The sequence below is a fragment of the Phoca vitulina genome, unplaced genomic scaffold (assembly GCF_004348235.1).
Source record: "Phoca vitulina isolate PV1807 unplaced genomic scaffold, GSC_HSeal_1.0 scaffold1, whole genome shotgun sequence".
Classification (NCBI taxonomy): Eukaryota; Metazoa; Chordata; class Mammalia; order Carnivora; family Phocidae; genus Phoca; species Phoca vitulina.
Genome location: NW_022589704.1, coordinates 62,389,983 through 62,405,345, shown reverse-complemented (window position 1 = coordinate 62,405,345; position 15,363 = coordinate 62,389,983). Strand labels below are relative to the sequence as shown.

Sequence of the window (15,363 nt, the reverse complement as noted above, 5' to 3'; positions counted from 1 at the left end):
GGCTCAGTCGGTTAAGTGTCTGCCTTCGGCTCAGGTCATGATCCCAGGGTCCTGGGATCGAGCCCTGCATCAGGCTCCCTGCTCCACGGGGAGCCTGCTTCTCCCTCTGCCTTTCCCCCTGCTCGTGCTCTGTCTCTCTCTTGCTCTCGCTCTGTGCTCTCTCTCTCTCAAATAAATAAAATCTTTAAAAAATAATGACAAAATAAAAAATAAAAATAAGAAACATCATTAGAATAGAAGGAAAGATACTGCGTGTGGGGATTCAGATCAAGATTGTCTTCTGCTGATAAGTCATCGTTGCTTATAAATGAATAATTTGACATTAGCCCCCAAAATCTAGGACCAATTCATGATCTCTTATAGGAATAGTGGTCATCTTTGATAAACTCCGTATTCTAATAAAAAAAAAAAATCAGCTCTTTCTTTTTGTATGTGTGGGGAAAAAAATTAAACAGCATGTAATTATTATGCATGTAATTAAAGTGCATTGTGGGTAGCTATGTCTCCATAAATATATAGATTATAGTTCAGAGTCAGTCTCAGGCCTTAAGGGTACTTTTAAAGACAGATCATGCTGATGAAGTATATTTATTATGTCTTTAGCATGTATATTAAATAATTGGACATATATTTAGATGAGAATAGTGGTCTGTTGCAATTTTATTAAGGACTCACTGCTCCTTGTGTATGAGCATATATGTAATTTATTGTATGATGATTTTTATATACATGTGTATATTTTAAGTTTAAAATAACAGAAAGTGGTCTTTAGTTGGGCCTGTTTAGTTTGTCATAAAGAGCCCAAGTTGGGAATGAGAAGCCCTAACATGGTAGTCACAGAGCCTCACTAGCTGGAAGACCTGTGATTGACCTTTCAACCCAAACTAACTGATGGCAATTGCCTGTCAACTATACCATCTAGAAAATGATGGTACTAATTTTGTAGGATTTTTATGAGAGTCAAAGAAATTAACATGCAGGTAAGCTTTGTCAGCTGCAGAGCACTCCATGAGCATGGTAGTTTTGTAATATGATGATGCTCTCTTATGAACACTGTGGTTTCTGGATGTACTCTCACTTGTCTTCATAGGCCTCCGTGGCTTTTCCCAGGTGGTGGTGCCGGAACTCTCATTAAAACTGAAATTTAACCTTGGCTCCAAGGGTCCTGAAGCCAGTGCCCTATTTTCTAGATTCATTGCTGCCATATGTCCGACCTGAATACCCATCCCTTATTGCTAATGCCTGCAAATTTTAAAAGGACAATTCAGTGGAAAATATATTCTCTCCAGGGTGGTGCTGAGTTTGATAAACGCACTGATGCTCATTGTCTCTCAGAGCTTGGGATGGCTGTTGAGACAGTATCCTGTCCCCTCACTGTTGCCAAAGATCAGTGGGAGGGACAGCTGTTTTCTTTAGTGCCAATGCATAAAGTTGGTAGAATTAGTAGTTAAGTGAGCGCCAGCTTCTCGTGAAAGTAATTTGTTACGCTGCTATTGGTTCACAGAACATTAAAGTTTCCATTGTCGTTACTGTATATACTGTTACCTTGTGGGTAGCATGGAGGTGATGCATTTCAAAGGTCTTTCATTCATTCTAGTAAAGTAAGACATTTCATTATAGCTCAGTAAACAAAATAAATATTCCTGACTTCTACTGCCTCTCTGAGCCTATCCCCATTCCTGGACCTCTGAGGCAGATAGAGCATGTGTCACCTCCATTTTACAATAAGTAAATTAAGGCCCAAATTTTATACCTACTGAGCTATGGAGCTGAGACTTGATCTCAGATTTCCTGGCTGGGGGCCTAGCCTGGTATTTCTTGGCAGCTTCCTTGTCCCTGTGTCTTTTAATAAATATTTTTGAATTATCTTTTCTGATATTTGCAATGTACAGAACATTTCCTAATAACAAGAAAGCTCTGATTAATGCAGAACTTGAAACTCTGCCTCCGTGACCCATCTGGCACCCCAGTTTCTATCACCTACCTCCCTTGCCCCTGTACAGTGGAATCTCCCGGCACTTTCCAGGGTTATTCTTTTTGTGTATGTGGTTTTTTTTTTTTTTTTCCAGGTTGCTGAGGAGTCTTACAGATACTTATCTCAAGGAACCATCATAAATCCTGTTGTTAAAATAAATAGTGACTTGGGTACCAAATGTTCATACTCACTGACACTTTTTTGGTTGGGGATGAAACAAAACTTAATGCCATCAAGCTGTGGATTAGAGGCATGCTTCAAAGCCCTTCTTCTCCACAGAGAGAATGGGGCTGGCATCTGTAGAGGCGTAAGACCGTGTCACTTTTCAGCCCTGAGCTTGAGATGTTTGGGACACTAATTGGTTTCCTATTAACTATTAATCTTTCCTTTTTTTTCTTTGATCCTTAGCCACTCACAACTGACCTTCACTACTATTATATCCTGGAGCTGTCGTTTTATTGGTCTTTAATGTTTTCCCAGTTCACTGATATCAAAAGAAAGGTAAGAGTGGTTGTGTGGTGAAGTGCTTGCAGGTGTGTGTCCTTAATGACCCTTGGCGGATGGGTGTGGAGTCTCGAAGGACTCACTTCTATTCTCCGGCAGCGCTAGCTTAGTACTACTTTCTGTATTCCCATAGAAAGTTTCCTATTTTGTTGGTGGGGCTTTATATTTTGTTCACATTGGCTCTTCCCTCCTGCCTCCAAACCTAGTGTTCTTTTCTCTGTGAAAAAATTGTATCCATGAATCCAAACAACAGCAATTTTCTCTCAGTCTGATTCATAAGGCCCTCTGTTCCTCAAATTAAATAAAGAAAAAAAATTGTATTTGTAGCCCCTGGGAGAGAGTAAATTCTCAGTGTTCCAGCCCCACGAATGAGTTTTTCCTTAATTAGAATTATCTAGTGTCCAAATACATCATGCAGATACAACTTTGCTACATGAACTGTGATCAGCCTCCACCCGTCCCCTTCACTGGACTGGCTTTTGCTGGGGGTGCTCTTGAACTCCTCAAACCGACCCCTTCCAGCTCTCATCCTACCAGTTTCTGGGAAGAATAGGCACTTCTGGCTATTTACTGCTTATAATTTTTCCATCATACCATTTTCTCCAGATTCCCATATTTGGATCATTCCTTCAAAGTCGTCTTTGCTGGCCTCCAGCCTAGTGCCTCATGTGCTGCTCATTTGTGTGCACAGGGTCTAGTCCTAGATGACAGAACATCATCTCCTGGGATGATCAAGCTTATAACCTTTAGCACTACCAACCATAACTCATGTGCCAAGAGCTCCCAAATGTTTCTCTTCGGCCCTGGGTTCTCTCCAGGTCTGTACTTCCACAAATCTAGGCGTAAGTAATAATAATATGTTCTTTGTATTTGTTTTATCATTTAATCCTCCCATCAACTCCAAAATCCAGTTGGATCATTTATTATTTATCCTCATTTTATGAATGAGGAAACTGAATCTTACATGCAAAGTATTTCTAACTGAAGACACGATCATCCCTTAGTCTTGTGCTTCTTCCAGTAATCCTTGTAACCAACAGTCCCATGAGCTAGGGTTTTCCTTTGCTCTCCTCTTCTCCTCTTTGCTTTTCCTTATACTTGAACCCTTAATGTCATGGACACATTTAGTTGAAGTCATCTCTACTTTTTCTTAATCTATTCCAATAGCTTTTTAAATGGTCCTCCTATCTGAATAGCCATTCTTGCCTACCTGCCACCTAAGAGTTATATTTCTAAAACCTTCAAGACAAAGCCAGACTCCTTGGAGTAATATTCAGGGTTGTTAACATGATTCAAAGCTACTTCTCCAGTCTCATCCCCCCTACCCCTCCCCCAGCCTCCCCCTCTGACACACACATATGTCCTAGCAAGAGTATCTTCTCATCACTGTTCAGACATAATTTTTTTTTCATGCACCTTTGTTTTTTTACAAGACCTTACCTTGATTAGAATATATCCTATTTCCCTCCTCCCAAACCCGACCTAGTCCAAAAGTAATCTCTTCTTTGAAGGCTAATTCAATTCCTCCAGGATTTTTGACCACTCCTTCCTATGGGTTTAGTTTACAAGTGCCCAATGTGTACATATTCTATTTTTTAACTGTATTGGTAGCCCCTGGGAGAGAGTAAGCTCTCAGTGTCCCAGCCCCACGAATGAGTTTTTCCTTAATTAGAGTTATCTAACACCAAAATACATCATGAAAATATGACATTCCTAAATGAACTCTGACCTGGTGGCCTGCCTCTGTCCCTTCCCTAGACTTGAAGGGCAAAAGAGCAAGATACGTTTATCTTTGTACCATGGCCATCAATGTACCTGCTGGTGATGGGGATCAGTAAGTTTAGGGTGAGTGAATAAATGAACTCATCAGAATGTCTTCTGACTTACTAATGGATATCTTCCAAACTCCTCTGGAAACAGAACTATGTGTTGTCAAGGAGCACAGTACTGGAACGCTGTAACTTCCTTGGTTAGATCGTAAGCTGCTAAATTACAAAGTGATATCCAAGTGGCTGCGGAAGAACACATATGAGTCTGTGGCCCTAGTACCTGCAGCCCCTTTCCCCAGGGGCATGCCTGCCACTCTCCGCCCGCAGAGGCTCTCTCGACCGGCACAAAGCTGGCTTTCCTGACCTTGTGTGGCTGCACAGCCTGCGTGAGATGTCTGTTGTTTGATTCTCAGAAGGGGATGGTCCCTCTGAGGGCTAGAGCTTGGCAGAGCAGATAACTCATTGACAACTATCATTTGCGGTTCCTTCCTCATCGTACCATGCTGAGTCACTTTCTGGAAATGTTTAAAGGTCCCTTGGTGGCGGTAGGCCAATCCGATTAGATGTCATCTGTCTTACATGAAGAGTCTTCTTCATTCCTGTACCTAGTACTTCTAGACTGATCATGTCCTCTGTGCTAGGCACAGTGCTAGGCTTATTGTGCATTTTACTTATTTATTTTTTAAACCTTTAATTGTAGTAAAAATACAACACATAAAATTGTACCATCTTAACCATTTGAAGTGTGCAGTTCAGAAGTATTACACACATTCACATTGTTGTGCAACCAGTTTCCAGAACTCTTTCCATCTTGTACAACTGAAACTCTGTACCCATTAAGCAATAATTCCCCCATTGTCCCCTCCCCTGGCCCCTGGCTGCCACCATTCTGCTCTCTGTCTCTATGAATTTGACTACTTTAGGTACCTCATATAAGTGGAATCCTACAATATTTGTCATTTTGTGGCTGACTTATCTCACTTAGCATGATATCGTCAGGATCATCCGTGCTGTAGCCTGTGTCAGAATGTCCTTCTTTTATAAGGCTGAGTAATATGCATTTTGTTTTCTTTAGAGGAGCACTTTTCTCCAGGTAGCTACAGAAAAAACTTGCATAAAAAAGGAGGTTTGAATATTTTCCCATTTTGTAGCTGGGAAAATTGATATACAGTGAGTCTATGTAAAATTTTCAAGGTTGTGCTGTGTGGGGATGAATTAGAGCCCAAATTTACCCAGCAAGTTTCTGTGATTCAGTCTGAGATTAGACATGTAAACAATTCTTGCATTATCTTGCCTTGCCATGCTCCTGACATTAGAGGTAGTAGCCTTTTGCAGCTCTTTGCCATTTTATTGGTTTCTCTTTTGCTTAGTGAGAATTAGGTGAGCCATCTAGAGTCAAATAGATTAATAAAAGCAAGACGATAACTGTACTCGGCTCCTAGGAGCCTAGTCCCAGCGAGACATTGCTATACCCAAAGTCACCAAACCCCTTCCATTTGCTTGAACTTTCTCAACGTGCATTTAACGTGTGTTTTCTGTGAGCCAAGAGGACTCATAGAGTCTTCATTGTTTTAAGTCAAGTGACCATTATCTAAAAGTTATCATAAGGGGATGGTTTTCAAGGGTTGAAATATATCATTTTGTATGGTTTTAATATATCTTGCATCAGTGTGGAAACCACCTATGTATGAAGAGGGTAATTTTACAGTGAAGTTCATGGACTTGATCTCAGGCCTGTACATACTGTCAGTGTTTAGCAATGAAGTCTCCATTTTTTTTTTCTTAGTCAACACCAATAGCTTGTTTCAGACATCTGGCACCTCTCCCTTCTTCAGCTGGTCAGAGTAGCTTTGTACGTTCTTGGTGCAGTTGGTTTATTCTCCTTCTTGCACAGAGTGAGAAGTTAGCCGCCACCAGACCTGTGTATTACTCAGCACAGGTTTTAATGAGGAAGGCCTTTTTCTCTGTTGCCATCTCTCTTTAGTGCATCATAGCTCTCACTTTTCTCCTTTGCATCTTGCTGACTATCACTGCAGGTCCTTCATTGCTCCTTCTCCCTTGCTCTAGTGCTTAGAGGATCTGCTGTTCCATCCATCAGCGAGGATTAATCCAATATCCTGGCTGCCAAATACATTCCCTGTCTTGTATTAGCACTACCAGCTATTAACTAAACCCTGTAACAACAGCCTGCCTCCTCATTATGAAATAGAGCTGTTTGAAGACACCCATTGACAACACAGTATGGAAGACTTTTCATAGGGTTATGAATAGAAAGTTATAAAGAATGTTTCTTTAGTTTCCCTATTAAATGACAATGAACTTGAATGGCCATTTCAAGTAGGGGCCGGGATTTATAAACATTGAATCTGAATGCATGCCTCAGACTGTTAAAATCAATAACTGAAGTGAGGTTTCGAAATCATTTTCTGTGACTTAATGAGTTTATGAGTCTTTCTAAAATGGCTTTTATATTCATAAACGCTTTTTCTGTAGAAGTGTCCTCCTATTGCCAACCTTTTTTTTTCTTAGTTGCTCTGTTTCCATATAGAATCTGGTGTTTAAAATGCCTCTTCTCTTGATCCTTTCCAGGGTTGGTACTTATGGTGAGTGATGAGATATATTATTATTAACCTTACCGGAACGAAAGGACAAGCCCAGATGTAGTCATTTGGTATAATGGAGTTATAATTTAGATATTCTATTATGTGCTACCATGATATATTGAGGATATTACCTTACTTACCTTTTTCTTTCTTCCCTTCATTGGTCTCTGCTTCCCTTCCTTCCTATTTTCCTTCCTTCTTCTGTAAGAACAAAATTGTTAAGGTATCTTATTAAAACAACAGGTATATTCTCAGTATTCACCATTATTGGAAACATCTTTTATATCCCAAGGCTTAATTTTTATTAAAATTCTGTTCTTTAGCACCTGTTCGCAATGAGTTTTTCTCCTGCACATCTAAATTTTCCAAGAGAAACTAATAAATGTGTTGGAGCTCAGAACAGCTTGCTCGTGTCTAAGCCCTATGTCCCTTTTAACTAAGCTGCTGTTTGGCTTGAAAGCCTGGGCCCTTGGCCAATAAATGCTGCTCGTGTTCGGAGTCCTTGTAGGAAATCATCCATGGCCAAGTTCCAGGGCCCAGCTGGTGAAATCAGCTTGTTGCTCTTTTGGTCTTTAACCTGAGAGAAAAACTACATCCTGGAAAAGATTCCTAACAGAGAGGTATGATGATTAAGTTTAGCAAGAAACTTACTGATGGGCTTGTGTTTGCTCTCTGGTAACTTCTGCACCCATTGCTGCGAGTAGGGGCTTGCCACGCTCCAGATCTTTCCTGCTTCAGTTAGTTTTAAGGTGAAAGAAAATGCGTGCAATAATCTCCCTTATAAGGAAGCAGGATGGCATGGAATTAAATGAGATAATATCCACGAAAACTGTCTGGTACAATGCTTGATGAATAGAGCTTAGAACATTACCTAGCACATAATGACCGAAATTTGGTTGAATCAACACATAGCGCTAAACCCAGCCAACAAACAAAAACCCCCAAAGCCAGTGGTCACAAATTATTATATTTTTGATCAATTAAAATTAACAAAAATAATTAGGAAGAAGAACTAACTTAAGGTTGCCAACCTTTTACTTTGCCTAGTAAGGAAATTTTAAAAGCATCTGCTACTTATCACCCTCAATTCATAAAGGAAGAGAAATTTTAACATTTTAAAGGAGAAAGGACACCTTGTAATAAAGGACAATTCTTTAAATTTATCTTTATGAAAAAGTTATTATTTTTCTCAGTTTTTTCTAGACCCGGGAACAATTATGGGCATTTTGGCTTAGAAGTTTAAAGGCTTGGGCTCTGAAGTCCATCTGCCTACTCAGCACCACTACTAATGTGGAATGACCTTGAGCATAGTACTTTACTTTTTTGTGCTTTGGTTCCCTGATCCAAAGAATGGAGTTCATGTAATCTAACTCATGGGGGTTTTGTGAGCAAAAATAAATAATACATGCTCTTTGAACAGTGCCTAGCACATAATAAATGCTCAATAAATATTAGATATCACTGTGGTAATTAACTTGGTTCATCAAATATTTTTTTATTTTTATTTTTTAAGATTTTTTTTTTTTATTTGACAGAGAGAGCACAAGTAGGCAGAGTGGCAGGCAGAGAGAGAGGGAGAAGCAGACTCCCTGCTGAGCAGGGAGCCTGATGCCGGGCTTGATCCCAGGACTCTGGGATCATGACCTGAGCCCAAGGCAGCCGCTTAACCGACTGAGCCACCCAGGCGCCCCTTAGTTCACCAAATATTGCCACCTCTCTATCCCCAGGCACTTGTAGGATTGTACTACTCAGCCATGTCCCCTCTTGCGGTTGGATGGGGCCAGGTGACTGGTAGGCTGGGAACAAAACTGACTTGAGTCACTTTGAGGTATTTAATCACTGGTGAGACCTTCTAGTGTCTCTTATCCCCTGTAGTATCGTGATGGGTAACATTTGAGATGGAAACTGCTCCATCAGCCTGGGTCCCTGAGTGACTGTGGTGAGCAGAGTACCAGCCCCCTTCCCTGCCCAAGGTGACATGCAGTGAATAAGAAATAAGCTTTTGTTTTAAACCACTGAGGTTTTAAGGGCTTTGTTTTTGACACGTAATCTAGTTTATCCTGACTAGTGAAGCTATTATTAATAATATGGCTAATTATCATTTACTTGAACGATATTTGGAAATAATTTTTTGAGATCAGCAGTTCTCAAAGTATAGTCTTTGGACCCATGGAGGTCTGCAAGGTGAAAACTGTTTCCATAATAATACTAAGATGACATTTGCCTTCCTGACTGTGTTGAAATTGTTGAAATTGTATAGTGGGCAAAGTTGCAGGAAGTGGCCCCAAACGGTACTAGTAGTCATATTCTTAACTGCTACATGCTTACAGGAAGAAAAAAAAGGCAGTTTCAGTTAAGAATGTTTTTGATGAAGAATTAAAAAGTGTTAATTTTATTAACTCTCTATTCTTGAGTATACACTTAAAAATATCTTGTGTGATAAAATGGGAAGTAGGCATAAAGAACTTTCTCTGCCTGACAGTGTCCAATACTGTCTCAAGAAAAAGCATGTGCACTTAGTGCTTTGGGTTGTGAGCTGAACAAGCTGCTTTTTTTCTCCCGTAAATCTCATTTTTACTTGGAAGAATGACTGACAAACTGTGGTTATTCCAACTTGTATATTTGATAGTCACTTTTTTTTTTGGAAAGTGCAAAAGTGACTTTGCCGAGCTGTTTTAAGAAAAAAATTGACATTATTTGTTGTCAATGATAAAACTCAGGCCTTCGAGCAAAAATTAGATTTTTGAAAGACTCCTGTCCACCAGTGAGAGCTTGATAGCATCTCAATCCATAAAGACTTATCTGATGAGTTTGGTAGGGATATTAATAAAAGTGATTTTTAAAAATAATTGACTCAGTGAACCAATATTTTCCAGATGACTAATGCATGATGCTACAAAGTCATACATGAGTAAAAGATCCATTCAAAGGTCAAGACAAACCAAAGGACTTAAATGTAAAAGAATATGAAAAGGGTATTGATACTGTTTTAGATTCTACATTGCACCTAACCTTTAAGAATATCCCACTTGTCAAATTTTGGTACAATATCAAAGAAGAATATTCATAACTATCTGAAAAGACTATTAAGATATTTCTCCCTTTTCCAACTGTTTGGTACTAGATTTTCTTTATATACTTCAACCGGAATAACTTAGGATAAAAGTTTGAATGTAGGGGCGCCTGGGTGGCTCAGTCATTAAGCGTCTGCCTTCGGCTCAGGTCATGATCCCAGGGTCCTGGGATCGAGCCCCGCATCAGACTCCCTGCTCCACGGGAGGCCTGCTTCTCCTTCTCCCACTCCCCCTGCTTGTGTTCCCTCTCTCGCTGTGTCTCTCTCTGTCAAATAAATAAATAAAAATCTTAAAAAAAAAAAAAAAGTTTGAATGTAATGACAGTTAATGAGAATCCAACTCTCCTTTCTTAAGCCAGACATCAAGGAGATTTGCAATAACGTAAAACATTGCCACTCTCCTCACCATTTTTTTTATTTTGGAAAATACGGTTATTTTTCAGGAAAATATTTATGTTCATTAACATGTCATAGACTTAAATTAATAAATGCTTTTCAAATTTCTCAGTTTTAATGTCTAATGTGGCAAAGACTAAGAGATATAGCCCACATCAACAAACACTTTTTGATGTCCTCAGTGGTTTTTTAAAGATACAAAGGCGTTCTGAGACGAAAACCTGCAAGAACTGCTGGCATAGATTATTTAAGTATTTTCTCGAGATAGGACTTCAAGGACCCGGGCTGGCATCAGTGTGTCCTTTCTTTGTTTGCAAAGCTAAAATCATGCCAGAGGACACCTGGTGATCCCAAGAGGGGTGGAGCGCGACATGGTACTCTCTCTCCATGTCACCTCAGAGCTGCTCCTTGGAGACACAGTCGGGCAGGCCACCTGATGCCTCCTTCACAGACGTGCAGAGTTGCTCTTTTGTGTTTCCGCTTCTGACTGGAGTAGCAACATCCTGCCTTCCAAGCTCTGAGGCGGATATCCCTGACTCTTAGGCCTTGCTCCTGTTCCTTTCTCGCTACTGTGTCTTCAGACTAGAAGAAGGGAAGGAGAGGCAGCTGATTTTAATAAGCTACCACCTGTGATCAGAACATTGCAGCCCACTGCTGTGTGCAGGCTGATGAGAGAACAATGGAACAGTGTCGCCTGGGAAAGAAATATGTTTTATGGGGCGATTGTACAGGATTTTATTCAAAGGCTGCCTTAACTAGTGGCTTCATCTGGCAGTCAGACTCCCAAGTGCCTTGCCGGAGGAGGGCTCTTAAGCCTCTTTAGATGTCACATCCCAACTCCTGGGCACTGGGCAGTCCTGGGGCACGGCAGCGGCACGTACCGCTGACTGCAGTGCAGGATGGGGACGGACCAGGAGCCTCTTCTTCCAGTGCCGTGCAAAGGGCCACGGCATTGCTGCATTGCAGAGAGACCCACACCCCAGGATCTACGCGGTGCTGCTGGTCTAGGGCTCTGGGTCTTTAAGTCTCGGGCCTCTGGAGTCCCACCCACTCACCGGAGGTGCCATTGGCACTTGGAAGATTCCACTTTCATTTGGGAGGTCCAGTCATTCAGCTTCTTCTGGGGAGTTTCTCTCAAGTCATCCCAGGGGTCTTGAGAAAACACCCACTCAGGTTTATCATAGCTCTAACTCTGCCCCTGACTCCATAAATTCCCTCTGTTTCTCTCCCCATAAATACCGACGGACCCATTCCCACATCCTTAATTTTGGCCTCCTAAGAAGGGGCGCCCTTTCCACTCATGGCTAACCCTGTATCTTTGCTCGTGATCCCCTTCTCTTCCTGCCTTCTGGATCGGGACCGTATTCTGTGTGTTAGTCTCTCACGTCTATATGTTTTCAGAAGTGTCATCTCTCTACGACTCCCTTCCTCACAGTTGTCATTTCTCACGTTTGTTTCTAAGCAGCAGCCTGCCGTGTAGTTAGGAGCCTGGGCTCTGGAGTCACACACAACCGAATTCAGATCTGGCTCTAGCCTGTTCTTACTGTGTGACTTTGGAATAATTACCTTGCATCTCTGTGCCTCAGTTTCTTTATAAAATGCAGTTCTGATAGTACTTGCTTTATGTGACTAAATCACAGTGTCAGAGCCTATGGAGCTTGAGAATTAGTAGGCATTATTGGAAGGTAGATAGGAGTTCACCAGGTAGTCAAAGTGGAGTGGGGCTTGGAGAAGAGAAGGGAAAATACCAGGGTTCCAGCCAGAAAAAAACCTTCATGGCCAGAGCCTGCATGGGGCTAGAAGTTCAACAGGTGAATTCTGCTGGCAGAGTTCTGGCTATTTGTGAGGAAGAGCAGGGAGCTCAGGCAGCTGAAGGGATGAGGAGTTAGAAGACAAGAGATAAGGCCCATGGGAACAGTAAGAGTTCCTATGAACCCCTTCTGACAATTTACAGCATCGTCCCAACTTGGTTGACCTGAAGGAGACATTTTTCATCTTCATCTAAAGCACAAAATTGAGTCCTTGATTGCCCATTGTCATTTGAGCCTCAAGGGCTTTGCTGTAAATATGAAGGTGATGGTTTTTGAGTCTTGGGATGTTTCTGATTTTACTTGAGCACAGTCTGCCCCCTACTGATCATTCTGGATGTTTTCAACCTGAATGGGTTTACTTGATATCATTAAGTGTTGCCATTGCTTTTGTCCTCAGGGATATTGAGAGAGAGAGAAAGAGAGAATAAAGTCTGTAACCTGTGCACCACTTAAGACTCTTATATCGAGTATATTTAAAATGTCTCAGAAGTGACCCTCCTAGCATTAAAAGCTGTACAAGTTAGTGTGACTGGGCCAGGTGTAATTTAAACAGAGCTCAGAAGGCGTATATAAAAGGCCTCCAACTCCAAGTACTTGGTATGTGGCAAGAACTGCTAGTGATGAAAATTTCTGAAGACCCAAAATTCAATGAGAAAAAAAACCGTGTGTGTATATAATTAAGAAAAATATCTATGTCACTTGAAAGCATAGTGTATTTGGAGAGTGTTCTCTTGACGGGGAAAGGAAAGGAAAGCATGAAGGAGGACTCCAGGGAGTTGCAAATTAATGTTCTGCTCCCTGGCCAGGCACACTGGAAGGGATTAGGGGCACTATCTTACTATTTTCTGTTGTACAAATAAAATTTTATTGTATTCTTTTCCACAGTAATAAAATCAATTAAAGATTAAATATTAACTAAATAATTCATGGAGACAAGGTTATGGGTTCTTGATCTTGAAATGGTACCATAAATGTTACACAGGAGAAAGATTGGGTAAACACTGCTTAGACAGCAGTCTTAATTTCACTTTATATATATTCCCAGAAGCTATAAAGTAATAGCACATCTAGCTTTAGGGAAAGTAATACTGCCTCTGGACAGACAGCTTTTGTTTTAAAAACTGGTGAAAAAATTTCTTGATTTTCAAATTTTCTTGAAGTTGTAGTTGTAATTTATCGTGAGAATTTTAGTAGAGATATCTGCCAAAACTCTTTTTAATAGTTTATCTGAATTTTAAGAGTAATATCTTATGGATTACTTCAGAACACCTAAGAAAATTAAATCTCTCATACATCCTTTATCTGAAGAAAATGTGATGAAGTTGGACATGACACTATGCAATTGTCACATCTCAGATAACGTGACTTAAGTTTCCCAAAATAGGTCCTTAGATGTGGCTCTAAGGCAGGGGCCATCAGACTTTCCTATGAAGGGCCAGATAGTAAATATTTTAAACTTGCAGGCCACACAGTCTCTGTTGCAGGTACTCAACTGTAAGAAGAACACTGCCATAGACATTGGTTAAACGAATGTGACAGTGTTCTAATAAAACTTTATTGACAAAAATATCTCCATTTGGAGGCCAGATTTGGCTTGGGAGCCATATTGTGCCATTCTCTGCTTTAAACTAGAATGGCCTAGATGTACATATTTGCTGAATAGTTAGGGTGTCAGATTTGAGAATGGCTAGTAGAGATATTTAAATCACATCAGTACATATTTTTTCAAACATTTTGGTAGTAACAATAGTAAATTTAGATGTCTTTAATCAATTTCTTGGCACACAACTTGTTTTTAGAATGATGTCTGTATGTGACCGTTATCTCCCGCAAAGACCTCAATCTGTATATATTTAGTCCAAAGTTGGAAAAATCTAGTCTATTGGAAAAAAGGTGTTGAAATAAACGTGACTGTAGATTTAGTGTAAGTGAAGTTTTATTCATGGATTGAATTTTAGAGAAGGGTAACCGAATAATTTTTGTGAGAACTACTCCACTTTATAATTGAACAAATATTTCTCAAATCAATCACACTTTTTTATCCCTTCCCAAAATTTCCCGTGAATATTTACCCTAGCATGACTAGGCTCTCCATGAGAATGACAGTGAATTCAAGTTACAGTTTTTGAAGAGCCTTGTTATTTGAAATATCTTTTTTTTTAATGGCACATTTAACCAGTTCTCTTTATAGTACACCAACATTTGAGGCCAGCTAAAAATAAAATAACCAAATAAATTGAGGGAAACTGCAGATACCCAAAGGTTGACATTTTTAAAAACACTCTGTGAACTTTTCACACCATGCATGGCTAGATGGTTTTTTAATCTCTTGTTTCTCAGCTTTTTAAAAGTTTTTTTTTTTATATATTCATGCTGTAAATCAGAACTTTAGCTATAGCCAAAGGTTGAGAACCTATTTTCCTATTCCCTCAAAGGAAAAAGTACCTAAGATTATTCTTGCCATATGTAGGTTTTGTCTGAGATCCTCCCCGTCTCCATCTGTGCATCTGGGCTGTGGTGGGGATGGAACCTGTGTGGCCGCTCTCCCCTGCACATTGCCAGGTTATGTGCTAGAAGTCCACTTCTTGCACAACTGTGCTTCTCCAAGCTTTCTGAGTTTTACCCTCAGGTTGCAAAATCCCAAGTGAAGAGATAGGAAGACAGTGTGTTACTGATCTCTATAAAAAATAACATGTTATTCTGTCAAAAGTCACACAACTTTCTAGGTACCTTGAAGGTTCAAATAAAAAAAAAAACTATTTAAAACAAAGCAAAACAAAGCAGATAGACCTGAGAGATTTCAACTGTTGTTGCAGTTGCCATACAATGAAATCAGTTTTAAATTACAATGTTGCCAGGCCGCCCAGGGTGGCTCAGTCTGTTAAGCACCCGACTCTTGATTTTGGCTCAGGTCAAGATCTCAGAGTTGTGAGATCGAGCTGTGTGTCCCGCTCTGGGCTGAGCAGGAAACCTGCTTAAGATTCTCTCTTTCCCTCAGCCCCTCCCTCTCCATTCTCTCTCTCTCTCAAAAAAAAAAAAAGAAAAGTTACGATGTTGTCCTTCTGTTTCCTTAGAGAATTTGAAAATCTGTTAAAAGGGTAACCTGGTGATAATTACCTGATTTCTATTCAGGTAATTTTCTATTATAAGTTTATTATATTTGTTAATTTTATTTGTTAAATTCAGGAAAGCTAATACATGTCATTTGCATCTGAGAAGGAAGAGTCTTTTC

General features: G+C 40.2%; 1 protein-coding gene across 1 annotated transcript in view; it reads left to right on the top strand.

Moving 5' to 3' along the window:
* CERS6 (ceramide synthase 6) overlaps positions 1–15,363 on the top strand; it is a 306,091-nt gene that overhangs the window by 230,065 nt on the left and 60,663 nt on the right. The window contains exon 6 of the mRNA XM_032408695.1: positions 2,384–2,476. Coding sequence (XP_032264586.1) covers positions 2,384–2,476 — 93 coding nt within the window. The remainder of the gene's footprint in view (positions 1–2,383; positions 2,477–15,363) is intronic.